At 35.9% G+C, this 27,445-nt stretch overlaps 1 protein-coding gene across 12 annotated transcripts in view; it reads left to right on the top strand.

Moving 5' to 3' along the window:
* Positions 1-27,445, top strand: part of LOC134529524 (plasma membrane calcium-transporting ATPase 2) — a 349,005-nt gene that overhangs the window by 305,681 nt on the left and 15,879 nt on the right. For 7 of the 12 annotated variants that reach the window (XM_063363702.1, XM_063363706.1, XM_063363700.1 and 4 more), the window contains 7 exons: positions 229-423; positions 2,371-2,577; positions 4,296-4,494; positions 6,502-6,713; positions 8,746-8,897; positions 11,969-12,110; positions 21,973-25,125. In XM_063363702.1, the coding sequence (XP_063219772.1) occupies positions 229-423; positions 2,371-2,577; positions 4,296-4,494; positions 6,502-6,713; positions 8,746-8,897; positions 11,969-12,110; positions 21,973-22,488 (1,623 nt within the window). In that variant the 3' untranslated portion in view covers positions 22,489-25,125. Of the gene's footprint in view, positions 1-228; positions 424-2,370; positions 2,578-4,295; positions 4,495-6,501; positions 6,714-8,745; positions 8,898-11,968; positions 12,111-21,972; positions 25,126-27,445 lie in introns of those variants that run through there. The other 5 variants (XM_063363709.1, XM_063363708.1, XM_063363707.1 and 2 more) reach the window with 2 other exon arrangements.

Genomic DNA, 27,445 nt, shown 5'->3' with positions numbered 1-27,445 from the left:
CTGGACTGGGGTGGGATTGGCTGAGAGGATCTGCTGTGGACTGGGCTTGATGGAGCTGAACTGAGCTGAGATTGACTGAGCTGGGATAAGGTGGGCTGGACTGTGGTTAGATTAGTTGGGGCTAAGCTGGGATAAGGTGGGCTGCGCCGAGCTGTGGCAAGTTGGGCTGGGCCGGGCTGGGATTGGCTGGGAGCAGCTGAACTGAGCTGAGCTAGTGTGTGCTTGCAGGTGCAGCAACATCTGCTGGACAAGGTGTGGCCCAAGCTTCGCGTGCTGGCGCGGTCCTCGCCCACGGACAAGTACACGCTCGTCAAGGGCATCATCGACAGCAAGTTGAACGAGAGCCGGGAGGTGGTGGCCGTCACGGGCGACGGGACTAACGACGGTCCTGCCCTAAAGAAGGCCGACGTCGGGTTCGCTATGGTAGGTCTACACCTCTCCAGGGCCCGCTAGTCACATCCTGAATCACGCCATGACAAGACACAGGTTATTTATAACCAAATTGCATGGACAATACATCTAGTCTATGTATTTAATGACGATTACGTTGATTTTAAATTACATTATTTAATGAAAATATCTTGCATTCATGTTCCAAAATAAGTAAATCAATAAATTTGACAGAAAATAAACAAGAGTTTTGAGCATCACAACTATTTCAATTCTTCCATTTGTATTTATGCAAGGGTGATTACTTACCAAATGTTATAGACAATATATTTATTAAATATTAAAACGTAAGCAAATCAATACAGTTGATGAAAAATCAACAAGAGTTTTGTACACAGCGAAAATTTTAATTGATTTATTTTTATTACAATTGTTTGTTTGAAGCGACGTAATTGTAAAAATGCAGTTGTATTAATTTACCGGATTTGACCACTGTGTTAGGGATTCGCACTCTTACCACCAACAACACTGAATACTGACAGGTATTTTGAGGTGTGACTTGTAGGTATCCTTCACCTATGAAATGACAAGACATAAAGCCATTTGGTGAGCAGTGCCGGTATGCAAAGGGGAGAAAGAAGACCAAGAGTTCCTCCAGAAAGACAACTTTTCAAAGGCCACTTCCACCACATTTCCACCTGAATCAGAACCCGGAATATCATAATGCGGTCGTTTCCATTCAGGTACACTGAAGGAAAATGTTTATTGGGTGATTTTCAATGTTTTATATGTTGTGTGGTAAAAAAGAAAAGTCATTTGCAAGGAGCAGAAAACTGTTTATTAGTGATTGCTGAACCTTGCTATGTAACACCATACTATACATACACCTATAATATATATGATATGCATGACTGCATTAGCCTGATGGTTTTGTTTAGTGGTCGCTGACCTTCATACCCCAGTTGGATAATGGTCGGCTCTCAGTGAGAGAGCTTATAGTTTCGAGTCCCGGGTAAGGCATGGGTGTAAATTTTGAATTGTCTCAATATGTCAAAGGTCTTGTCACAGTCAGTGAAATTGGCAAAATGAAAATTAGTTATTAATAGTTTGATGGTTGGCTCGTTGGAAAGTAACCAAAATTTCACTTGAGTGACCATTTCGTCTTCGGGTTCAATCCTGGTTGTTGTGTTTCTCTTCACTTTCATACTGCGGAAGGCATTGGTAGAACTTTGCAGAATCGTCCTGCCACGAGAATCTTAGGTGCCTCACGGTACCACTTGGGGTCACCACGTTCTGACTAATTGCGCAGGGGCTACTCGCTATGAATTCATATTCTAAGTTTTCACAGCAGTGTAAAAAATACAAAAATTGGTTCCATTTTCTCATTCTCGATATATTTCTTCGTGAAATATGCGTCCAGCAAAACTCAAAGAACGGCGGGCGTACAGCCGAGCCTTAAGGGGCCCACCTCGTCAGGGGTGTATGTGTGTTAGTGAGGCTGGATGATAAGCGCGACGCTCGCCGGTGCTTCTAGCGCTGTGTCGCCTCTAAGCGCAAGGCTCTGAACTGGCGTACAGTATTCTCGTCGTCACATGATAACTGTGAAATTTGAGCGGTGACCGTAACATTATATTGCGGAGAAATGAAGATAAAGGGGTAATGCAAGTCCCTTAAGTGCTTTAAAGGGTCTGTGTGGGTTGTTTCATGCCCTAAAAATTACTCTGAAAACATGGATTTTAGCCATTTTAACTCTTCTAAAAATACAGTTTAAAACTTTAATCCGAAATCAAAAGTACTTTTCGGTCCTCGGCGAACTCTTAAATGCTTTTCGTAAGCAGACTCCACCCGGATATCTTGACTAGTTTAGAAATCGCGTTGTTTTTCCTGAAGCTCTGCTCACCGTGTGTGTGTCCGGGTAGGCGGAGCCCTTAAACATCGCACGGGCAGTGACGTAAATTCCGGCGCGCTCGCGCGTTGCAGGGCATCGCCGGCACAGACGTGGCGAAGGAGGCGTCGGACATCATCCTGACGGACGACAACTTCAGCAGCATCGTGAAGGCGGTGATGTGGGGCCGGAACGTGTACGACAGCATCGCCAAGTTCTTGCAGTTCCAGCTGACCGTGAACGTGGTGGCCGTGGTGGTCGCATTCATCGGCGCCTGCGCAGTGCAGGACAGCCCTCTCAAGGTGCGCCCGCGTGGCAGGGTGGCAGGCATTCCCTGACTTCTCCCTAACTGTCTCTCACATCTTCTCTGAACTTGTTCTCGACTTCTTGAAAAAGTCTGGGCATGCCAGCATTGATGCAACCAACCAAAACTGAAAACAAACACAACATGAATGACGCAGTTAATTAATGAAACATTATCAACAATAGACATATTTCAGACTGTTTTCTTTGATTCGAGAATAAGTGTGTTGCGAAGCAAATTAGTGAAGACTATTTAAATAAATATACTTTAGTTAAAACCGATTTTGGCTACCCTGATATTCCACATTTGTAATATTTTATTAAGTTTATATCACAGTGCATACTTTTCGGTGGTTTTTCAAGAAATTTCGAGTTATCTGTAAATTTGCTGGTGCTGGGCACCATGAATTAAACTTAAAATAATATTACGAGTGGAGAAAATTAGGTTCAAATAATAGTCTATTTGGTGTTGACTAACGCATATGTATCCATTAATATTGTTTCGATTTATGTAGGGAAAGCTACTGGGTTCGTAAGGGATAATCTCTCCGCTACTCTCAGAACTCTCCGAACCCTTGTAACTCGCTCGGAACTCTCGCGGAGCCCGGCGTCGGTGCTTTTATACCCGTGTTGTCCTTCTCGAAGGGACGAGAGCTGCTGTGACGTGTCACGTCATCCCTGGCCGACCCGACGCCCGAAACATCCAGAATAGCGACGATTAATCACGCCACTCCTAGCGGCGGACTCTGTAAGCCCGGAACCCCCAGGCCGCTATAGGTGACAATAGACCGAGGCGGGACGGTGTCAGTGGAGCGGAGAAGGGTGTGTAGCAAGGATCCTTGTAATCAGGCAGGCACGCGTGGAATGCCTTACGTCAATAAACGGCGCATAACGTCAGTGGCCGTGCGTGACCGCCAGCCCGCTCAGAACCTGGCGCGCATCACGGTCTTGTCTCTCACGTTCGTAATATTATTTTCACAAGTCGTCTACATTACTTTGCTTAGCGAAACACTTTGTCTCTAACAAATAAATCTGTTTTAAATCTCTTTACCATATCAAATACGAATGCCAAACGTTCCAGCCCCAATGCCTTGTCGTTAGGAGGGAAAGCCACTCTTTGCATTTGATTAATAGCAGAAACAGACACATATTAGAGTTTGGGTATAAAGAGACAAGTTTTAAATGTTCCGTTCGTATAACCTCATATGACCAGCGCCCTGACTTTTGAACAAGGTGGCAAGGAACGTTTAGCATGTGCCTTATTTTTCGTAACAATTTTTCGCGCAAGTAATGAAGTTTGTATGTTACTTTTACACCAGGTTGATAGGTACAATGGTGATGCGATATTCTGACTATTCTTCTTATCTGAAGCACGGCTGGCAAAGTGTAATATGTGTACACCAAATTTAGTGCGTGCCTCGATCTCAGTATAGTTGAGAGTGTACTTTAACTAACTGGAAATATTCACCATTAGCACGGATCAATTTCCATTTGTTTTTGTTTTGAAAAAATCGGGCTTTTTGGAATCTTCACGTGGTCTTATTTTTTGAAATTTCTATGTTATACATAGTTAACAAATAAAATTTGTTTTTCTAAAAAAAATAATAAATTATAATTGAGAAGAATTATGAAAATTGTTTAAGCCATGTCAGTAAATAATAAATAATTAGTTGTCTTATGGCTGAACATTGTTTTTTGCACACCGTGTGATTTGCAGGCTGTTCAAATGCTGTGGGTGAACCTGATCATGGACACGCTTGCCTCGCTGGCTCTCGCCACCGAGATGCCCACGTCGGACTTGCTCCTCAGGAAGCCTTATGGCAGGACCAAGCCCCTCATATCCAGAACCATGATGAAGAACATTTTGGGCCAGGCCTTATACCAGTTAACGGTAATCTTCACCCTACTTTTTGTAGGTAAGTATATTTATATTTGAGTCAAAACTTAAGTATCTATGTTCAGTTATCATAATATAACTGTATTTTGAAGTTAAAATTGGTATTGTTCACGTAAAAGGTTTCACAAACTGTTGTTGGTTTATTTTTTTTAATGGGAAAATATGAGCACCGTAAAATGTTTTCTGTCCCTTCGATATGCAATATTAATGCTTATTAAAAAATGCTGACCGTTGCTATGACAACATTTTATGTGAATGTAAAATTTTGGATTTGTTTAGTCTTTTAGTTCACTTTGGCATTTTTCTTAACGATTTTCACATTTTTTTGTAAAAATATAAATATTTACCAATTTTATATATACATATAGAGCCTTATACAGGATTATTTGTAGAGTGTTAGACAAACTGAACGGGCGTGTTGGTGAAACCATTTAGAAAATTCATATTGAGTAAAAATATCCTAGGGATCAAACTTTTTTGTTATGATGATTTTTTTTTACATTTTTCTTAGTTTTAGCGAAATTTGAACTCTTAAACTCTATAACCTTTTTGTAGTGGTTTTAGATTTGATCTTTTTATTTAAGTTTGGTTCCTGATGCATCCTTCGTATATGCAAAGCAATGTTAGATGCAAATAACATTTAAAAAATTAGTTATGAACTCATAAAGTCAGAAAAATGGAAACAATTAGGCAGAAAGGTCAGTTGTCATTTAATTAAAAAATTAATCACTTTTAAGAAGTTCAAATGATTCTAAAACTTTTCTAGGTATTGTTTACTACAATGCTGAACTAAATTGGTATAAAATGATATAACCTTGTGTAAAAAATTATATGCAATGGAAAAATCAAGCGCAAATAATAAGAATAAAAAAAGATTTAATAAACAAAAAGTCACACATCCTATTAAAGTAGCATGCTGTTGTGGTAGTAGAAATAAAGACACAATATTTGAGTCATAATTGTGACATATTGATAAACAAATAAAATAAATTGTTTTGTAATATTACCCCATTTTCCTATTATATATCATTTTTTTACACAAGATGATAGAGTTTTATACCAATTTAGTACACGGTTATACAACAATAACTCGAAAAGCATTTGAACTTCTTGAATGCGATTGGTTTGTTTTTAATTAAGTTAAAGTAGATATTTTTGTTTATTTGTTTCCATTTTTCAGACTTTATGAGTCTAAAACTATTTCTATAGTATTCTTTGCATCTAACACTGATTAAAATAGACGAAGCATGCATCAGGGACCAAACGTAAATAAAATATATTCTAATATATAGTGTTTAAGAGGCCAAATTTCAGTCAAAATTAAGAAAAATATAACACAAAAAAATTAGACATATATGGCCTTTTTTCTCAACATGTGTTTTCTAAATTGGTCTACCAACATGCCCATTAAGTTTTTTTAACCATTTACAAATCATCCTGTGTAGTGTTTACTTTTTCACTTTTTCACTTTAACAATTTATTGCATTTGGTCAAATATTAAGTGTATCATAATTTTTTACTGACCACTCCACTCAACAATGTGTCAATGATGATTTGGAGTGTCACCAAAAGGGATTTCCCTAGTTACTAACTTGAGAATAACGAAATCCCTAATTACTTAACAATCCACTGAAAACAAATCATGTCTCATGAAATCATTTGAATAAAACTTTCTGAATATGTTATTGATTTAATTTCTGTAAGTGCTGGCCACCATATATATATATATTCAATTTATATCTATACAAACAAATTCTTGAGTGATGACATGAAAAGTTATTTGGTCAAAATTCACAATTCCTTTACAAATGGCATCACATCAGAGAAGACAAAATGGTGGTTATAGATAACTATTTTATACCTATAATTTTGTCATCTTCGTCCAAAAAAAGTAATGCGAAAAAATTACAACTGGAGTTTTATATACCGTGTCAGAAACTGCATGAATTCTTACTATGTTTCAACGCAACAATTTTACATGTTAGCTTTTTCAGTGCTCATGTGGTTGTTTTGCGTGTGGTTACAGGAGACAAACTGCTAGACATTCCATCCGGCAAGTCACCAGAGTTCGGTGACAAACCTAGTCAACATTTCACAATAATATTCAATTCCTTTGTCATGATGACTTTGTTTAATGAAATAAATGCGCGAAAGATTCATGGACAAAGGAACGTGTTTCAAGGCATTTTCACCAACCCCATATTTTACTCAATATGGATTGGAACGTGTGCAGCGCAGGTAATAGATTTATCATAGCAGTAAGAATGTTTTATGTATCCTGCTTCATGTCTGGCTGGAATGTGTCTTTAACAGTAAAAAAAGATATTTGTTTATATTTAATATATCTCTGTATCACCAGTAACGTGATTCGGTGTATGTGTTTAATTTCATCAAATCATGTACACCAATGTGATTCTATTTAAATTTTAAAATAACTACGTATCAAGAAAGAAAAATTAAAAAGGCATTTTGTTGTTTTATTTTTGTATATTAATTGATATAATTTTTTTTTATCAAATATCTTAGTGTTAGTCTGATGAACTTCTCATCTCTTTTAGTCTTATCACTCCAGTGAAAGTTATTGAAGTTGTGGCATCTTATAGAGCTTAAAAAAACATAAAAATCTTATAGAAACCCCAAATATCGAAAATAACACTGTTAATGTACTTACAAGAAAAATTAACTATAAAAATTAAATCACTCAAACTTGATCGTTGAAAAGTATCAATTTTTTTTTTAATTATTGACGTTATTATAACATTTAGTTATTATACGAACGAAGATCAGGTCGTTAAATAATTTCATTTAGCATACAATTTAGTTGTTTTTGCGTCTATTTACCAATACTGAGAATGAAATTTTGCGTCAGAGCATTATGATAAAGTTTTCTGCAGCAATAACCCCAATTTTTGTAGTAAACAATTTCCAGGAACAAACGATGAAATTAACTTCATTGCCCCTGTTGAAGGTATGGCGAATGATTAGTCTGATTCAATCCTTTACACCACTGAGACGTATATGGAATAGCCTAAACTCAGTAGAATTAAATCCAGCGAACACGAGAAACACCTGGGGCCCATTTCAACAATGTACAAGTTTGTAAGTAACAAGTGAAATGTTACATCTTTGAAAAATATTCAGTTTAAAATCTTTCACAAATTCACTCTTGTAAACTTAAAATGTTAATGAATTTTCGAAAAAGCTTATAAATATTTTATTTGTAAGCTACTAAAAAAACTATGTATATCATAACTGTACCTTAAAACATTTTACCCACCCCGCATCTAAAATGGTCTAAATTTATTAGTTTTATTGTGGTTTTTCCTGTACTGAGTGAAAAAAAGAAGTAATCGATTATTACAAAATATATCATGGTATAAATTAACAATAATAACTGTTACAGGTACATTGATTAAATTAGGTAATGGTTCTAAAGTTTGTTAGTTACCAGATTGGTTATGTTGCTGAAAAATCTTATTATTTACAAGTGTATTGACATTTTTCACACACAACTAAAACTTGTACATATTATGACCCATTTTGAAAAATTTTGTGAAACACCTGCTTGTAACAAATTGTAATTACAATTTTTTTTTTTTACAGTTTTTAGTAATATCTTGTACCTTGGTGGAACATGCCCCAGGACAACAGTAAATATTTGATTAAATAAAAATTTAAAATGTTTATTGGAATGCAGTTTGATTGTGACATCTTTGTTAACATTAAATATACTGACATATAGATATCAATTGTCTTTCAAAACGTCCTTATTATTTTAGTTTTATTTAAGTAATTGAAAAAAAAACATATGTTAAAACTGCTTCTTTTTCATTACAAATATATTATTTTTAAATGCTACATTTAATCCTTCGAACATCCCATTGGCGGCAATTACGAATTTTGAGTGAATTTGTATGTCAGTCAAGAGCAGGAATTGGTTATAAATAGAATATATTGTGCTGGCAAGTTTTAAAGTGTCAAATGCTTTGAACTACTGATGGAAAAAGTTTGAAAATCTAAAACTGTTAGGAAATAATTATAATTTTAGTTTGAATAGGTAGTGTTACAAGTTTGTAAAATATTCTTATTTTATTCCTAATCTTATAAGAATGAGTTTATTGGAAATAATTAGTTATGACGTTCATTGTTAGCTATCTATAATTTTGTAGGTTTTACATTAATTGGCCTATGTATTAAACAACAAAAAATTTCAGAGATAATATCGTGAAGGGAAATCATTCTCTTTGCGTAAATAATAATTTTATTACAGGTGGTCATAATTCAGTTTGGAAGGATGGCATTTTCGACCGCAAGTTTAACCCTGGAACAGTGGATGTGGTGCCTGTTTTTTGGCTTCGGGACACTGTTATGGGGACAAATCGTTACAACCATTCCTACAAGGAAGCTGCCCAAAATATTATCGTAAGTATCTTCCGTTAACCATTTATGTTTTCAATCAACCCACCACTATTAAAATATATTTATTTTTAATTATTCCCAGTTAAATGAATTGTTTTGAAATATGTGAATAAAATTTATTCCTATATTTTAAATGCATATAGTTATATAGTTTTAAAAAAACAAAAGTGTTATTCTCATTTAAATGACAAATCGTTTTGAGGACTTATGAAACCGAATAAATTTTTCCTGAAATATTTTTTCAAACTATTTATTTCAAACATTATATTAATTGTAAAATAATTATTTAAAATCCACTTATGATGGGACTCATTGAAACAGACGAAGAAACGGTGTCCGGCAAAGAGAGAATTACTGTAAATCAATAATTACTAGTTTAAAATCTTTCGAACTTTATTTAAAAAATAATAATTAAATTAATATTATTGTATTGAAGTTATTATGCACAAACAGTTTGGCATAAAATGGTGGAAGCCTATTTCTTCACTAGGCATTAATACTACTTGACACTTAAAAAAAAATTAAAATTCGACTGATGGAGAGTTTAAAAGAAGTGAGATTTACTTAAATATTTAATCAATTTTACATCAGTTTTCATCAGCAAATTAAAATATCGATTAAATATTTTTCACAGAAAAATATGCGTTAAAATGTTTAATGAAAATAAAATTACATAGATCTTTTGCTGTATGAAATTGAGCTTAAATATAAAGTTGATTCGTGTTTCTTTAAGGTAATATATTAATAAAAAATGTATTAAAATTTTAATGTCACTCTAATAAAGTAACTTTAAACGTTTATGTTGTCAAATGTACCTTTCTCCGAAGTTCATTTCCGATGTGCTAATACTTGTAATGCACTTTGTGGATGTTGGTTCGATCCCCTCCGAAGTCACACCCGAATTTCCCACGCATGAGAAACATGACGAAAGTTGCAGTCAGCCAATAGGGTTTTCCAGGTGTCTCCTTCTGACCAAACCCATTCATTCAGTCAATTATTCTCATATCATAGCGTCACAGTAAGCAGAAGTTTCTGTGTCATGACCCTTGGCTACTGATTCTCAGGATTTTCTAATTCCACTGTCACCACACCCAAAATCAGATAATATAAACGTTAAGTGAGCGCTTCTGCTTGGATGTCATTTCCGGGCTAAGTGAACACCACAGCTAAGTAATTGTCGGCTTGAGGTTCGCAAGCGAGCTATTGGGTAGTTAGCATTCGTTCCGTGCACTAGTTGAAGTTGTTATAGAGTCCAACTTGAAAACGCGATGAAAACAAAGCAGTTTATTTCGAAATGTTCTGTGATAATGGCTGGAAGTATTTCAACACATTCAGAATTGCTAACTTCGCGCAAAACTAAATGGTGGTAGCTGTAGAGTAAAACTAGAAAAATATAAGCAAAGGTTTTGGGAAGGTAAAACTATTAGCGGAGAGTAGAAATACACGAGCTGTACTAGTCCGTATACCACGGTACCTCAACATTACTTTGTTATCCACTCCAAGTAAGCCCTTTGCAATTTCTGATAAAGATGATATGATTTTTTAAGCCTGTTTACCACACAAAACATTTATGAACGAAGACATAAAGCAAAGATAAGAATTTTTAATAGGCCTATAAACAAATTTCGTAAAAGATATGTAGGATAATAGATCAAATATTAAACTATTACACCTGTGTATTTTGCCCCGTGTTCCCTACCTCCAGATTCACGAGAAACAAAAAAAGATTTAAAAAATTGCTTTCTATATAACAAAAAAGCGATTGCGTCTCTATGGAATCTAGAATATTTCTATGCTCTATGTGCTTATAAAATATAGGAGGATGTTTGCGTACTTGGGCGATGTACCCATTTAGTGTAGTTGATTACATTAAAACTGCATACTACATTAAGGTGCTTATTTTTCCAATTCTCATTATCATAATTATTATATTACGGCAAAATAATTAATCCAAGCACTTTAGCACTTTCACTTATAACAGATTTGAGTTGTATTCAGAATGAATACTTTAACACAAAAAAAACTATAGTAAAAATAAAAATATTTTGGATTAGTTGATTTATATCAGAATTTTGACAGCCTTTTCCTAGTTATTTTAGAAATAAAATAGAAATAATTCCAATCTGTGCAAACCTCGCAAATAACTGACTTGCACAGATAATGATGCTGACAATGATGAATATGATATTATTATATTATGGTGTTGGCGATGATGATAGGGTGATCGGCTCTGAGGCTGGATTGCACTCTAGCCTTCGCCACGGGAGCTGGCAATGGCGGGACTGGTGCAGACTGCACGAGATAATACCGCAGTATCTCGCAATTCTTTTAGGTAGTACAGATCTGAACAGACAGCAAGTGACCCTTTGCAATCCATGGGGTAGCTCTAAACCCTTGTCCTTTTGCTTTGTTGTACTTGACAGTTTGTGTGCCCGAAACTTGTCTGTACAGAGGTGCGTATAACCAACCCGGGACTCAAACCCGCTGAGACATTGTGCTGCGGAGGCCAGAAGTGAGACACGGGTGGGCAGGAAAGGTTGGTGTGCCTCTACGAGCAGCCAGTGCTGCGGAGGCCAGAGGTGAGACACGGGTTGGGCAGGAAAGGTTGGTGTGTCTCTACGAGCAGCCAGTGCTGCGGAGGCCAGAAGTGAGACACGGGTGGGCAGGAAAGGTTGGTGTGCCTCTACGAGCAGCCAGTGCTGCGGAGGCCAGAGGTGAGACACGGGTTGGGCAGGAAAAGTTGGTGTGTCTCTACGAGCAGCCAGTGCTGCGGAGGCCAGAAGTGAGACACGGGTGGGCAGGAAAGGTTGGTGTGCCTCTACGAGCAGCCAGTGCTGCGGAGGCCAGAGGTGAGACACGGGTTGGGCAGGAAAAGTTGGTGTGTCTCTACGAGCAGCCAGTGCTGCGGAGGCCAGAAGTGAGACACGGGTGGGCAGGAAAGGTTGGTGTGCCTCTACGAGCAGCCAGTGCTGCGGAGGCCAGAGGTGAGACACGGGTTGGGCAGGAAAGGTTGGTGTGTCTCTACGAGCAGCCAGTGCTGCGGACTGAAGCGTGTGTCCTGCTCTGACGTTCAGATGGGGCCGCGGTCACCCCGAGGAGTACACTGAAGCCATCAGCCTGGGCGAAGAGAAGTTCGACCCTGACTCTCAAGATGGCAAAAAGCCACGAGCAGGCCAGATACTGTGGATCCGTGGCCTTACTAGACTTCAGACACAGGTAAGTGGCATCCACGCGCTCACCATTTCGCACCAGTACTCCAGTTCCGAGCATATTTTCCACTGTTAGTTTCAATTACATATCTGAAAAGAGTAGTATGAAATCAGGCACGTTACCTAGCCCGTAATGTAACTTTTATTGTAAAAAAAAAATACTTTGACGTTATTATATGTGTAGTTTCAAGACTATATTAAGCCTGTGTTTCTCCTTTCATTATGTCAAATAAAGTTTTATATTTCCGCTAAAAAATGTCAATATACATAGGATTCATATGTAGTTATATCATACTCATTTAATTCATACTTATAATTTTTTTAAAAAAATTTGAATAATAATGCATGTAAACGCATTCATACGTATTTAATCCAATTTTTACCTTTTAGATTTGCGTTTTGAAAGAAAACTTTTTTCCTTGGAAAAAATTTACATCAGGTTTCCGACAACGTGTTGTTAGTTCATTAATATCAGTTTGACTTTGTACGAAACAGGAGTCGATTATATAGCTTCGTAATTAAAGTAAAGCTGTTTGACGGCAGGCGACTGTGGGGTTGTCCAGTGTGGTACTTACACATCTTGCCTCCACAAAGTAATGGTGAGCGAGACCACTCAATGGTGTACAGGACACCGTGGTAGTGGACAACACGCCTAAGAAGTTCTGTCAACATTCTCTGCGTCATAAATCAATCTGTGTTTGATATAGGTCCATATGATCTCCCACAAAGTGGCTGAATCAATTGAAAGTTTATGTCTTGTCGATATCGAAGTGTTGTTTTTTCACCAGCACAAATGTTTTTACATCACTACCCTGAAATAATATTCTGAAGGACACAGCTGTGAATATCGGTTTAACCTTTAAAGATATAAGTTTTTAATGACTTCCAGGAAACACTGCTGGCAAATGCCAAGGTGGTTCTTTAACGTCTGGTTCCCCTTCAATATCATTGACGTGCCGTTGGTGACGACAGTTGAACCCCAACTTTAAAACACAAAAAAAATCACATTTTTAAATATTTTTCTCTGGATTATAAGATGTGTGAGTTAGATTGGTGTGATGTTTCTCTCGATAATATTCTCGAAGCCACGTGCTATTCTGGCGCAAAAATTTCTTTTTCATCGAGGGCAGACACAATGATACGTTCTTCTTGGAAGTCGCACAATTCTGTACCCTCATTATCTTCACGTGGCGAGCAGCAGCAAGGTTGACCTGCGGCTCGAAGGATCGGGGTGTTCATTCTTCTGGCAGAGACAGAGCGAGAATACGGTAGGCCTGGAGAAGAACTGAACCCCTGCTAACACGGTTGCAAGAAGGCCAGCTTGCCTTCATGTCGCATGGCTGTGGCGAGTCGTTGCAGAAGATAAGTAAGTAATCTGTGCGCTATCGCAATATCAAGTAGATGCCACGTACTGCGCAATTTCGTCTGTGCGGTGTGGAATGAAGTTCTAAACGTGCCTCATTTCATTCTTAATTTGAATGGTTGAAGTCGTGATGTAACTAATGGTAACAGTTTACAAATGGAAACAATGCATCCGTAGTACATCACATACAGTGGAAACATTGCATTTGTTTGTAACATCAATATGTATAGTTCACAACAGTCTGTATTTTCTGAATTACTGTAATGTGAAACTTACGTATTTGTAATTTTTCTGTTTATTTTATTGTTTTGCTTCACTTTTGCTTTATTTTTCAGGTAAAGTTTGAGTTACACTTTCTCCTTGTCAAGGCTAGGTGTTCCATAAAGTGTGATGGCACTCAGTCTGTAATGATGTTTACATCTGTAACTTCTGAGAGAATGTGGCACACAAATCTGTTTTAAGTATAGAACACGCACTGTCTGTAATAACTTGACAAATATGTGATAGTAGTTAGTTTAAGAACCTGTGTATGTAGTAATCTATTCCCCAACGAGTGTCCAACGGTAATGAATGTGCTGAATGGGCCTGCAAGACTAGGTATGTCTTCCTCCCCTTCCGTACACACACACAAAAAAAACAGTCTTCTTATGCACATTCGCACTATGCCTTTTATCACATATTCAACCCATCCCAGAAGAAGTCACGTGGAGTGCGGTCAGAAGTACTTCCTCTTAAAACTCAAGCATGCTCGTCTATTGTAGATAGAAATTTCTTTTGTCATGATACGTGCACATATTTCGCACTACAGTTTACTGCTTGACGTAGTTTTTTGAACAAGCATGCACAGTTAGGTTTTCATAACAGAGACTTGATCCTTAGGTAATGAACCCATTGCAGGCTAATTATTACCAATGAAAACAGCAGCGGTACTTTGTGTCACTCTGTCACTCGCCCTTTTCCTAGTGCACTCTATACCCTTTCTGTAAAACAAACGACCTTTAGTTCGTAAGGGAAAATAAAACAACTCCCATGATAAATGTTTTTATCCATTAGTTTATAATCATTAAAGTATAGTTTATCAATGAAAAAAGGAATAATTTATCTGTGAACTGAATAATATAAAATAATTTTTTGTAGTCCATTGATATTTTGTATGGAATTTCAGCCTTGAGTTTAGTTCGACTTATTTTTTTTATATCCGATCCAAAATGTTAAAATGAATATGTACATAACTGTTTTATCACAGAACTAAGTAGCACCGCAGGAAGTTCCAGTTTGGAGCGTATCTATAATTCTCGTGGAAGTTTTTTGGTAAATAATGTCCAGACATGTAACCAATTTTAATTACCGCAAGCCGTGTCTCATTTGGTTCCTTTAGTTAGCATTCCGTTCTCCCCCGAGTGCATTGTAGGGTCAAACATAGTGAGGTCCTTTCAAAATTACTGAAAAATCTCTAGTTCTAGACTAATATTAAATTTTGGGTGTAAAATTTTGTTTTGTAATTGATAAAAATATAAGTTTTTATATATTTTTAATGATATTTTTATTAATTTCAGGAATAATAATTTTAAAAATTCTTTCTATTTTTACGATGAAACTGTGAAACTTGATACATATCTTTTTTCAAAATTTGTTTTCCATAAATACATTGTTGACATTTTGTTGCCAAACATAAAAAAAAAAAATTTCAACATGATTTTTTTTTGTATTTAAAAATTTACGGTTTTTTTAAAACAATACCAATCTTGCTTACAGTGGAAGTCATTAAGGGATCGCATTAATATTATATTACAAATATAAATTAATATAACTTAGGCGACATGCCTACCCGAAATTGCATTGTCTTATTCGTGTTTGGACATTATTTTGAATGTTTGTCACTAAGAATTTAAGGTTTTTTAAACATTGACTTCAATAAAAAATACATTTATATAAGAAACTTTGCTCAATTTATTTATTCGAACTTTGGAAACCCTTTAGGTAGGTAATGTACATTCTACAACATTTGACTCTGTAGCAAAAAAAAATAATAATAATTAGGAAAGTATTTTTTTCAATAAATTCGCTAAATCAAAATCCAAATTTAAAACCAAATTTTATAATACTCTAGCCAAAAGAATAATCAGGCTAATAATTTAGAGCTTAATATTCTTCTCGCACTCAGCCATCAATAACCAGCAGAAACAAGTGCCTTTCTATGCAATTTTACCTCATTGTTCAGAGACTTTAAAATCACTAGTGTTAACACCAAAAGTTGAAATCAAAATGTTTGCGAATGCTGTAAAATAAAAATTTAATTCATTAAATCAAAATATCCCATACAAACGTCATCTGAAATACCACTTTCCATACAATGTTTAAAATAAATGCAATTCATCAAACATTTAAAAAAAATCTAAACAAAAAAATAACCGATAGGAATTAAAGACAAGTTACTTAAATAGTTCACATATTTAACACAAGAGTCTGCCATCTTTAAAACCTATGTGTTTGCTATTAGATTCGAAGTAATCATTTTCATGCAAATTAACGAAAACAATTGATTGCTCTTAGTTGCGATCAAACATTGATTAGAAATGTTTTAATCTTTATTTCACACCGTTACAAACACAAGCACAAGACATTGATAGAAGCGAATTGGTTGGTGTAGCTTTAACGTTGGCATTAACTGTAACATTCGACCTTCGGACTCAACGTGAAATTTTTAATTTATTTTCAAATTAGAAAAAATTACTTTGATCTTGCAAATAAACTGTAATATATTGTAATGTCCATCGAATATTTTATATGTAAAGTATACCTAAATAATTTACTTTTTTGAATAATAATCATCCACATTTGATATTACGCATATTAACCTTCCCAAAAACTGATTAAGGCATAATTATTTGCTGGAATTCATAAATTTTATAGAGATACTGTAGTCATACTGGCTCCATTGCATTTGCTTAATATGCTCATAATGATGTACCAAAATTCACATTACAACACCCGCAGTATTTTTTTTGTGTTTCTGACATCCTTATATTCTACCTTGTGTAAAAAGCTTTGCAGGCTAATATGCAAACAGGAAATTAGACCATCACTATAGCCAGGTCCAAAAACGTAGTGATGGTATGTTTTAAAAATTATTAATAGAAATTAATTCACCTAACGATTTAGAAAAACCAAGAATTTCAGTGGTCATACGTAGCTTGCGGTTGGCGGTCAATACAAATAAAAGATAAAATAAAAATGTAGAATCTGTGATTTTGCATGCAAATGACTTGAAATTCATACAAGTTTTGTACAGTAACCCAATGATTAATACTAATTATTTATTTTATTTTAATATTTCAAGCTATCCCAAATATATTATGGTAGTGTTATACCAAAATATATTATAAAATATCATTTTTACTGTTTTTATTATAAAGTTAAAAAATGACAGTCAACTTTAATATTGATAAATTACACCCAAAAACCTATGAATGGAAAGGTTTTGTTTGATTAATACTCCGATTAAAGGAATCTACTTACGACAATATTATGGTTTACAAAAATATAATATTATTTACATTATGTAAACCACACTTACCTTTTGAGACTAAAACAATGAATCCACCTCACTTTTATTGAAATACCTTCCCTTTCCATGAGACGGCATCCTTAAAATCTGTAACATGTCTTCTCTTAATAAATTAGTAAATTATCACACGAATATATATTGAGTGTTTTGATGTATTGCAGCTTTAGGCAATATTCTTTGATTTAATGTCATCAAGAGTCCCCTTAAAAACGCATTTTTTTTGTAATAGGTGGCATACTTATGGATATACTTGTATGTTTATTTTAATAGTAAAGCTAACGAGAGGAATTTAGGGGCTTGGATTTGTTTTGCTTTGAACGTAACACACTAAATTTTCTATATATTCAATTATTCGTTACATATGTAATGCCTGTCTTAAAAATTATAGTTAGTTGTGAAATTAATAAAGTTTTTTTGGAGAACCTTAGTTAAAAAATGAAGAATAGTTTCGCAGCATAACTGCGGCTCATATTTGCAAAACAAATCCTTAGTTTAAAAATTATCTTATTTAGAATATTTCTATAGCATGTAATATATAATTATTGACTTATGATCCACCTGCAATGCACAACACATATGTCACTTAGTTTTTGCTTTAATAATGTGGTAAATGATTTAACAGACCTAATATAATCAATTCTGCAGAGTGTCCTGTCAAGTGCATGGTTGTTGGCAAAATCTGTTAAGTTAGCATTGCATATTTCAAGCATGTGCAGAGTATTCTAGTTTTTCTTGAAACAATTATCACATTTGGAAGTAACAGAAAACTTTTCAACCAAATATTTGTATAGCATAACGTTATTAATGAGATGACTTGCGTGTAAAGCACATAACGCTGACATGTCTCTCCGTATGTTTACTACTGAGCGATTGTTGACAGTAAGAACATTTATCCACATGGAGCCTCTGATTGAGTTTGAATCTTTGCACTTCAAGCGAACACACTAACAAGCGATTTTTGAATCTCAGTTAGTTGGAATGTAATCTGCACAATTAATAAGTTACAATCTAGCTTAAGCATATTATCTGGAACTGCTACGAGTTGAATCACCATATACTTTGAGACACTAATCTAAAACTTCCCCTAAAAATGTTTGATTATATATAAATATAAAAGTAAGGAATGGAATAAAACGTGTTATAACCGAAAAAAGAATTGTGCCTTAAAAATAAAATTTTCTAAAAACTTAATGGAAACGTTTTTTAAAACGGGTCCCCTACACAAGCCCAATAGTAGAATTTTCTATGCCTTTTATTATTTTTAATGTTCATTAATGCTTCGTTGCCTTGTTTATTGAATGCGAGTTACTTTCTTTAATTATAGCATATTTTATAAACGGTTGCTACTGATCCTGGCGTTAAAATCAACATATTATTTATTCTGTCTTCCCATCCACAGAAAAATAAAAAGCTCCTTATAGATCAGAATGAAGTTTAGAGCGCAGAATTAGGCACCCTATGTTAGCACCCGTGTTTAATATTAACAATTTTTTATTATATAACTGTATTATTAATACAATTTTCAAATGCCACAAGGAGTATTTCATATTCAATATAGTATAAATAATAACATATTGAAACATTGTGAAATAATAGAGATTTACATGACATAAATATAAATTATTTCAACAACAGATTAGAGGAAAAGTGGAATACGAGCACGTTCCTATTATATCAACAAGTTTTAGACTTACTTATACTAAAAAAAATGCTATTTAAAACTTGCTTTTTAGGATTTCGAGTTTTTTTTGCTTGTTAAATACATTCAAAATAAACAAAATCACGATCAATGTATATTTCATACATAAACTCAGAAGTCACGTATTTGAACAACAATAAAACTAGAACTGTAGAGGCATTTAATGTTCCACGAAACTCTGGATGCCTTATCGCGAAGACTTAGATAAATTAAACACATGTTACTTTGTGTTGCCTTGCTTGTGTATGTCTTTAATGCATGTGTGCATGCGACTGCTAAAGTACTTCTTTCTATTCATTGGTGCGGGTGTTGGACTGTCTTCGCAGTTGTGTACGCCTTCTTTTGGCCTTACACCCACACATTGTATTGTGTGCGTACAAGTTATTTTTCCCTATGCTTGTCTAGTTTAAAAACACCCATCTTATTTTAGTTGTATCTCCATGCATGGAAATGAGTTCAATATGTATTGTGCATTCCAGGAATTGCTTGCATACATATGGTTTGTAGAAATGTACTTTTATTCTTCTTGCACAATTTAATTATGGTTTTGGGAAAACGTCATTACCTCAGACATTTTATATAAATGCCTCAGACTCTTTTTTTGGTGTATGCATTTTTTTAAGAATAGCTTTTTTGATTTTTAGTAAGTAATTTGTATTTTAAAAATGTTTACTGCACTTGGCAAAATCGCTTTTTGTGGCATTTAAATATTTTGTTTAGATATGAATTTTGTCAAAGCGTTGCTTTCGTTTTATCCTTTTGTTTGTAGATTTATCACAGCCACTTTAATTATTTTTTTATGGTGATATTATTTTCTTTCAAACTTCCTATACATTAGGTTTAAGAAGTGTTTTAACACGTGTTTTAGAAAAAAATGTATGTTGCTTTTTCTCACTTTGTATTAAACAAGGATGGATACTTGAGCAGTTTAGATAACTCGAACTAAATCTCTCATGTTGATGTGTTGATTTAGACTAATGTTGACACTAGCAGACAACCAGCACCTGTGAGAAGGATTCGGGAAGTGTTGAGACATGGTGCTGGTAGAGTGATTCTACCCGTTGAGAGATAGGTGTACGGTAAACGGTGTACAGTTCAGGTGACTGTGGGACCACTTTAACCGAGAGTGTTGTGTGCTGTGCGAGCAGGTGTCGGAAGCCGCCTTTGACTGTTCGGAGCTGGGTGACGGTGTGGCTGTGCTAGTACTGAGCAATCCTTGTTGCAAGCAAACTGAAGCGTCCAGGGTTTGGGGCACTGTGGTGCTGGGAAGAGAGACGGTGGTGTAGGGACGGGCACATTCAAGCGTTACAGCGTTACAGCGTTACAGATACAAGTGAACAAGTGAGATAGCTTGTAGATGATTGCTTGCGACTGCTTGCGATAGCTGCTCTGCTGACGGAACCAATCCTAGATGGCATTCGTGTTGTTGCTGTATGTGTGGGTGGTAGCTCTTAGATACTAGATACTTACTGTATAGATTGTGTTGAAGGCTAGAGTAAGTAGTTACCGTAATATATTTCTTAGTATAGACGTATGTGTAATTCACTACCCTCGATTGTAGGGAGTACCCCTGTGTCAAGAATTTTAGGTCTCTTGTGCTTTGAGTATTATTCGGCTTTAGTCTGAATGCACATTGTTTTGTAATCGGTATTGTTAAAATCACTTTATGGGACACTTTTGCCTTGAAAGGAATGATTAGTGAAATATTGTTGCCATTACACAAAGTTCTTTAGTGACTTGCGAACGATGTTGCTATGCAGTACCTGTTTGTTAATGTGTGTGTTGGAAATTTAGGATGTTGCTTTATACATTGATTCTGATTATTTGTATTTGAGTAGAAAAATCCTGCATTTTGAACTAATGCACAGTGTACTTCAAGCACAAATGTTGGAATTAATTGCATCATACATATGCCCAAGGTGAAAAAGTTATTGTTACTACACCAGAATTTCAGCATAGCATCAATATTTGGCAACATATGTGTTGCTGTTCAGATAGACATAACTTTAGGTAAGGTGGTATTTCTATAGTTAAAAGTATGATTGAGTATTGAGCAGTAGTAGAACAAAGAGGGTTGTTCCAGAATGTCGCCTCTGCATGTCCAGGCCGTCTTGTGCCGCTCAATCTCTCCCTTCCAAAACAAACAACTTGGAAGTTATCCTCTAGTTGAGTTCTCTCTGTAACATGTTGTATATATGTTAATACTTATCTGTCCATTTCAGCTTCAAGTTGTTTGCCAAATAATTACGTGAAAATGTACGGGGACCTGTAGTCATTATGTGCAAACACACCGCATTTGAAACACCCTTTCAGTGTCCGGTAATCAGCCCCAAGTAGAAGTGTTGATAGAGCGAGCACTGACGTCGCTTGGAGTGTGTTTGAAGTGACCTTAGAGTAACCCCCTGCAAAACGTTCCTTGTGAATGCACAGTCACGTCAGACAGCACAAGTCTAACGAGCCAGCTGGTATTATTAGTTGGTGCAGTTCCTCGACTGAACAGTTCGGTCGTATTGTACTCGTGCTAATACCGGTTTTAGTAGTTTTTGTCTTTCCATATTTTAACCTCCAAGGATCTGCACAATGATATCGCATGTAACTGAAAGGGTGTGATTAACAATAATTACTAGCTTGAACTGTTGTTGCATGTTGTTGCATGTTAGATAATATTTTTTTTGTGTTACATACTGTTTATGTTGATTTCCTAAACGAAAGTTTTATAATTTAGTTAACTAATTTTGTTTGAAAAATGTGTCCTTTAGCATGCTTTGCTTAAATATGTTGCATTGTCTGGATTTGCCAAAGCAGAAACAAGTAACATCTGTAATGTAGGAACTTAGTTGAAGTTCATTGATACATTTTAAAACATGTACAATATGTGGAGTTACAGACTTAGTTTTTGGTTTCAAATTTCCTAAAAATAGCAGTTATAGTTATTTTGTAAAATATTAGTATTTATTTGCAAATATGGTTTTATACTTTGGCGCGTATCAGTGAACACCAGCTGTTTGTATTTGATAGCTACATGTATGCAAATTAATGCTTCTGATTAGACCAGTGGCAAACTCCAATTAATCGAAAATTCCAACCAATGCTTAATATAGCTCACATGAGTTGTCGGTTAATATTGTTATACCATAGTAAAATGCTTAATATTTGTGATGACAGAAATTACTGGCTGACCTATTGTGTGTGCGTAGAGCCCTTTCCTTCCTCATAACTGTCCTTCCCTATGTTTGCAGCTGCGAGTAATAAGGGCTTTCAAGTCGACCCTGGAAGATCTGGAGGAACGACGATCTGTACACAGTTTACACAGCTTACACAGTTTGCGCAGCTCTCGGAGTCACACGGGCATTCGGCCCCTCTCCGACATCGGTTACATTGACGAAGACCCAATGAAAACACCATCACCTCTGAACGACCGAGATAGACCCAATAATACCTCGGTGCCTTCGAAGATGGTCTCTCCCGCTGAAGATCCCCACCTGGTGCCGACGACCACTGGGAATGGCACGGGTTTCGTGCAGGGCAAGGAAGCGAACACTCGGTTGGCTCCTCAATCAGTCTCTTCGGCGCCACTCTCACTCCACCTCCCGTCGGCACTTGCCAAGAACAACAACCCCCAGAGAATATCCCCGTACCAGCCACTGAGTCCCGCCCACCTCCAGAGCTTGTCGCCACAGTCTAACTCCGCAGCTGCTGTAGACGGCGCGCCGGTGCCTGATCTGCCGAAACTGGTTCACGAGACCAGAATTTAATGACACACTTTGAGAGAGATAAAGGTGCCAAAACTTTTCCCAGTTCAACAAGCCTTGCCTTGCACTTTCAAGTTTTATCCGAACCCAGTTTGGGCTACTCCTTTCTTGTATACTCGTAACACAGTAGTTGTTTTTTTTAATAAGTTGAGCAGCCTGACAGCTCCTTGTGATTTTTTTTCTATGGGTAGTAACTTTTGTAAGGTTAGTCCATAGCACTGCATGTGGAATGTAGAATAGATGCCTGACCGAATTTTCCGTGGTTTGTCCGCTCGCATAAATATCAACAAGGCTATTTAAGCTAAGTGAAGGCATAACTAACGTGAGTGCAAACGTATGTTTTTGAAAAGCAAAAAGAAGGAAGAGATTGGGTGGGCATTAATTTAAGAGTGGAATGGGTGTTCCGCAACAGATTATCCCCTAAACCTGCCTCTATTTCTTTCACTTAGATGAGTGTTGTATTTTGAATGGATGTAATCTGCGAGAGCTTGCTGAACTTTCTTGCATCTTCTAGTGCCCAAAGATAAACAGTAAATGTGCGTAGTGTCTGTATTGTGTACACAAATATTTCTTTTGTATATCACACCTTTCACACTGGTACCTAATATGTCTATCTGTATACATAACTGTTGTGTTTTGTGTTTACTCTTTTTTATTCTTCATTGTAGTTTAAATATGTTATTGACGAAATCATTTGTTTCGTATTTGTTTTAATGCCTATTTTTCAATTCCAGCAAGTAAATAGTGTATGGTCTATTGTAAGGATCGAGTATTTGTTGTGCATCTTGGCAGTCCACACTTGGTCGTTCACAGTGGATAACGGTCAAGTCAGGCTCGACCAAAGTGCCACACTATGTTACCTACCGTATTGTTTCACCGCTTGGCATGGGTTCTTTACATTCATTCTCTCTTGTTGAAGGTATTAGCACATGTTTCCACCCTACCTCGAGAGTATGCTGTAGACATTCATCGAGCACCTTGTATCGATAGTTTCCATTGAACCTTAAATCCACACCTTTCTTCTTTCAGTTTTAACATTTGCTGTTATATTTTCATGACCAATTTTACCCTTTACTCTTAAAGGTGATAGGTGGTGAATTGCAAGAACGTTTGATTCCGGTCCCCTACAGCAAGAGCTCTACTGACCAAGCTGTAAGCCGCTTTCCTACTTTCTTGACCGCTTGCGTCTGGAAAATATGGTGGAGCCCACATGAAACCACTTTACCCACTACCAAATATTTCTTGTTCATTTCTTTCTCATGTCTCTTCCCCATACTTTAAGTGCCTCCTTGGCTTCTTGGGAACCAACAACTTGCATGTCGCTCTTTCTTGGTGACACGTTCTTTCAGCCTCATTGTTGTTGGTTATCCTGTGGGCTTCACCGTTTTCTAAACCACTATGTGGTTTTGTGCTTTTAGTGTGATGTATTATATTTGACGTCTTGTTTTGCCCCTTTACTATATTAGCTCTTTAGAGTCGAATCTTTTTAGATAGCTAGATGTGAAAGGTTGGTTTTTGTCGACCATTTCATCTTAGTTTTTTGTAGTTTTGGGAGTAATCTTTCCTTTGTAAACTAAACACTGTACTTCAGGTAGGTCTTTGGTTTTGCATGGACTGTCTGCATGAGACAGTATTGATGTAATAAATTTAATTTTTATGATTATTCTTGCAATCAGCTTACAATGCATGACGTAGTTATTGATCTTTATTTTACTTGATTTCTTTTGTCCAACTTACCATCAATCACTACCCTGCAAACAACACCGAAATAACTTATTCCCTTCCTTCCTTGTCTGTGATGTTGCAGAGCCCCATCCCACTCTGCATGTGGATTCAGTAGGGCAAATGTCCACTTTATATTAAACTGTGCTATTATCAAATCTTAACTAAAGAATTTCCAAAATGTGCATGGTTTGTAAAAAAAAAAGAATCACTTAATTATTTTAAGTGTGGTGATATTAAACTTACAATATACTACTAATTCGGTTAAGCCGTGGTTTCGTTTTATTTGTTTGCCTTAGTTTTCTTTAGCGGTTTCTTATTCGAAAAGGAAATTTCCAAAGCTGCTTTTGACCACGTTGCTTCAAATTGTTTCAAGGTATATGTTATCACAGTTTTATTTGAAATGTTTGTGTTGTGTATTTTATAGCTTGCATAAATATATGTTTAATTGCTGCAAGGTCAGTGTAACAAATGTTGTACTTAATTGTTATTGAGTTATTTGTACCTAAACTATTTCAATGGAAATGTTGACAGTTTAAGTGTACTTGAGATGCTTGCCATGCTCAGAACTAGCAGAACATGTTTATATAATTTTTACATGGTAGTGAGTGTTTTGTGGCATGAAAGACTCAGCATGATTGCTTACACTGGAATGGCTAATGTGAACATCGTTTATTTAACCAGTTCTACGTCCAGTCTGTGTGCGATTTTCAATAAACTGTAAATTGTGTTTGTGATAAATAATATTCATATTGTAACCGCACGAAATGTACTTTAGTTTTATAACTATTGATTGTTACCTGTTTTGTTGTTTTATTTAAATTGCTTAGATATTGTTCTGATTTATATTGGTGGTTGTCACTTTTAAAATAATAATAAATTTAAATAAAGTCAACTCTATTGTTACTGTTAAACAAATATTTTTATTTGTGATCCTTTTGTGTTTTTGTTGAGAATTAGTAATTTGTTAACAAGTTTTCTGTTTCTGAAATAATAATGACAAAGATTATTTGTTCTTGTGTCTTAAGAAAACAAATAATAATAATAACTAAAAACTTTCATGATTTAACTGTGAAGGTTACTATACATTTAAACATCTGTATACTTCTAAAGTATTCATTGGTTACAGGTAATTACTTATTAGCTTTATTATGTAATTTTTAATGTAGTATTATAATTTTTATTTGCTCAGTAACTGCTAACTGTGCTTGTGTAACTATAAAAATTCACTTTTTTGAAATAATTTATACCCAACTTGGACATGCTAGACCCCTTTGAAAAGTTATCATTATAGCAGTAATTAACTAAAATAAATGAAATATATTTTATTTTTGAAAAAAATATTATTTTTTATGATGTATATTTCTAGTAAAGTATATTTTTTGTTGTTTACACATAGATAAATAATTGCTATAATGAGTTTACTCGAATTCCATTTTAGCTTCATGTGATAATTATTGAAATGAACATTTTTAATAGTACTCAATACTCTAAATATATAGTATATATATTAAATATGTTCAAAGAGTTTCGATTAAAATCGTTTCATAACTTTTTCAAAGTTTATTATCAATTTGTATTTTATATTTTATTACCACTTGAAAAATTTCTTTAATGTTTTTTGGTGTGGGAAGCTGTGATTTTAAAAAGGCTGAAAACGAAGTTTTTCCTCATTATACAAGAATGCAGCCTGGAATATTTTCAGAAAGAGTTAAACGACATGCAAAGCAATAATTTCGTAATAGTTTCAGTATTTGTTTGAGAGTATACAATCTAGCAACTTATTCAGAATGTGGTTCAGCTCGTATAAATTACTAAAAACAAGTGGTTATATTTATACAGTATCTAGTTTTATAATTGATATTTACCGAGAGCAGGCTATATTTTTGCTTAAAACCTGTGTAGAATTAAATTGCGACTGCAGTTTTATAAATTAAATATGAATCCCTAATGCGTAGCAGAGCATGTCACGTCCGAATATGAGATGATACGGAACATCATGGCATCGGCAACGGAAGCCCTATTATTCCTGTAACGGATAAGTATCGAACCTTGCAATTATAGTGTCATTGCACTTGTGTGATTTTGTTTGCTGCTTGAGTACGTGATTATTTAGAAATACATATATTTCTAGGGATATGACAAATGCAACTGCAGACCTAAAGGCACAAGCAATGATCCTGTATTATTAAGAAAATACAATGAATACAGCTAATTGTTTGTGTTCATATGTTTTTCATTAAGATTTTTATTGATAATACGTTTTTACAAACACTAGCACTTTGATCGGACGCAAAAAGAAACTGAGAAATTACTCCAAAAAAGCGCATCGCATCAAAACATTCTTAATTCCACACTGTATTTCGAAAGTTTCCAATCAACGTGAAGACACAAAAACGCGAAAATTAATTTGAGGAATGTATTTTTTTCGTAACTAATGCCGCTAGAAAACATCAGTGTGCCAAGAATTGTTGAACTTTTACATAATGGTTTTCCAGGAATTCAGGGTTCATTCACCCCTGGTGTCACTGCCTAGCCTAAGTAAGCGTGACATTCTACCAAGACATCACCAGAGTTTGGTTAGGAATCGTGGCTGGGCATTCATGCGTCATTCACCCCTGGTGTCACTGCCTAGCCTAAGTAAGCGTGACTTTCTACCAAGACATCACCAGAGCTTGGTTAGGAATCGTGGCTGGGCATTCATGCGTCATTCACCCCTGGTGTCACTGCCTAGCCTAAGTAAGCGTGACTTTCCACCAAGACATCACCAGAGCTTGGTTAGGAATCGTGGCTGGGCATTCATGCGTCATTCACCCCTGGTGTCACTGCCTAGCCTAAGTAAGCGTGACTTTCTACCAAGACATCACCAGAGTTTGGTTAGGAATCGTGGCTGGGCATTCATGCGTCATTCACCCCTGGTGTCACTGCCTAGCCTAAGTAAGCGTGACTTTCCACCAAGACATCACCAGAGCTTGGTTAGGAATCGTGGCTGGGCATTCATGCGTCATTCACCCCTGGTGTCACTGCCTAGCCTAAGTAAGCGTGATTTTCTACCAAGGCATCACCAGAGCTTGGTTAGGAATCGTGGCTGGGCATTCATGCGTCATTCACCCCTGGTGTCACTGCCTAGCCTAAGTAAGCGTGATTTTCTACCAAGGCATCACCAGAGCTTGGTTAGGAATCGTGGCTGGGCATTCATGCGTCATTCACCCCTGGTGTCACTGCCTAGCCTAAGTAA

This window comes from Bacillus rossius, chromosome 2, assembly GCF_032445375.1.
Source record: "Bacillus rossius redtenbacheri isolate Brsri chromosome 2, Brsri_v3, whole genome shotgun sequence".
Lineage (NCBI taxonomy): Eukaryota > Metazoa > Arthropoda > Insecta > Phasmatodea > Bacillidae > Bacillus > Bacillus rossius.
Note: the sequence above shows the minus strand (reverse complement) of the source record. Positions and strands in the feature narration are given on the sequence as shown.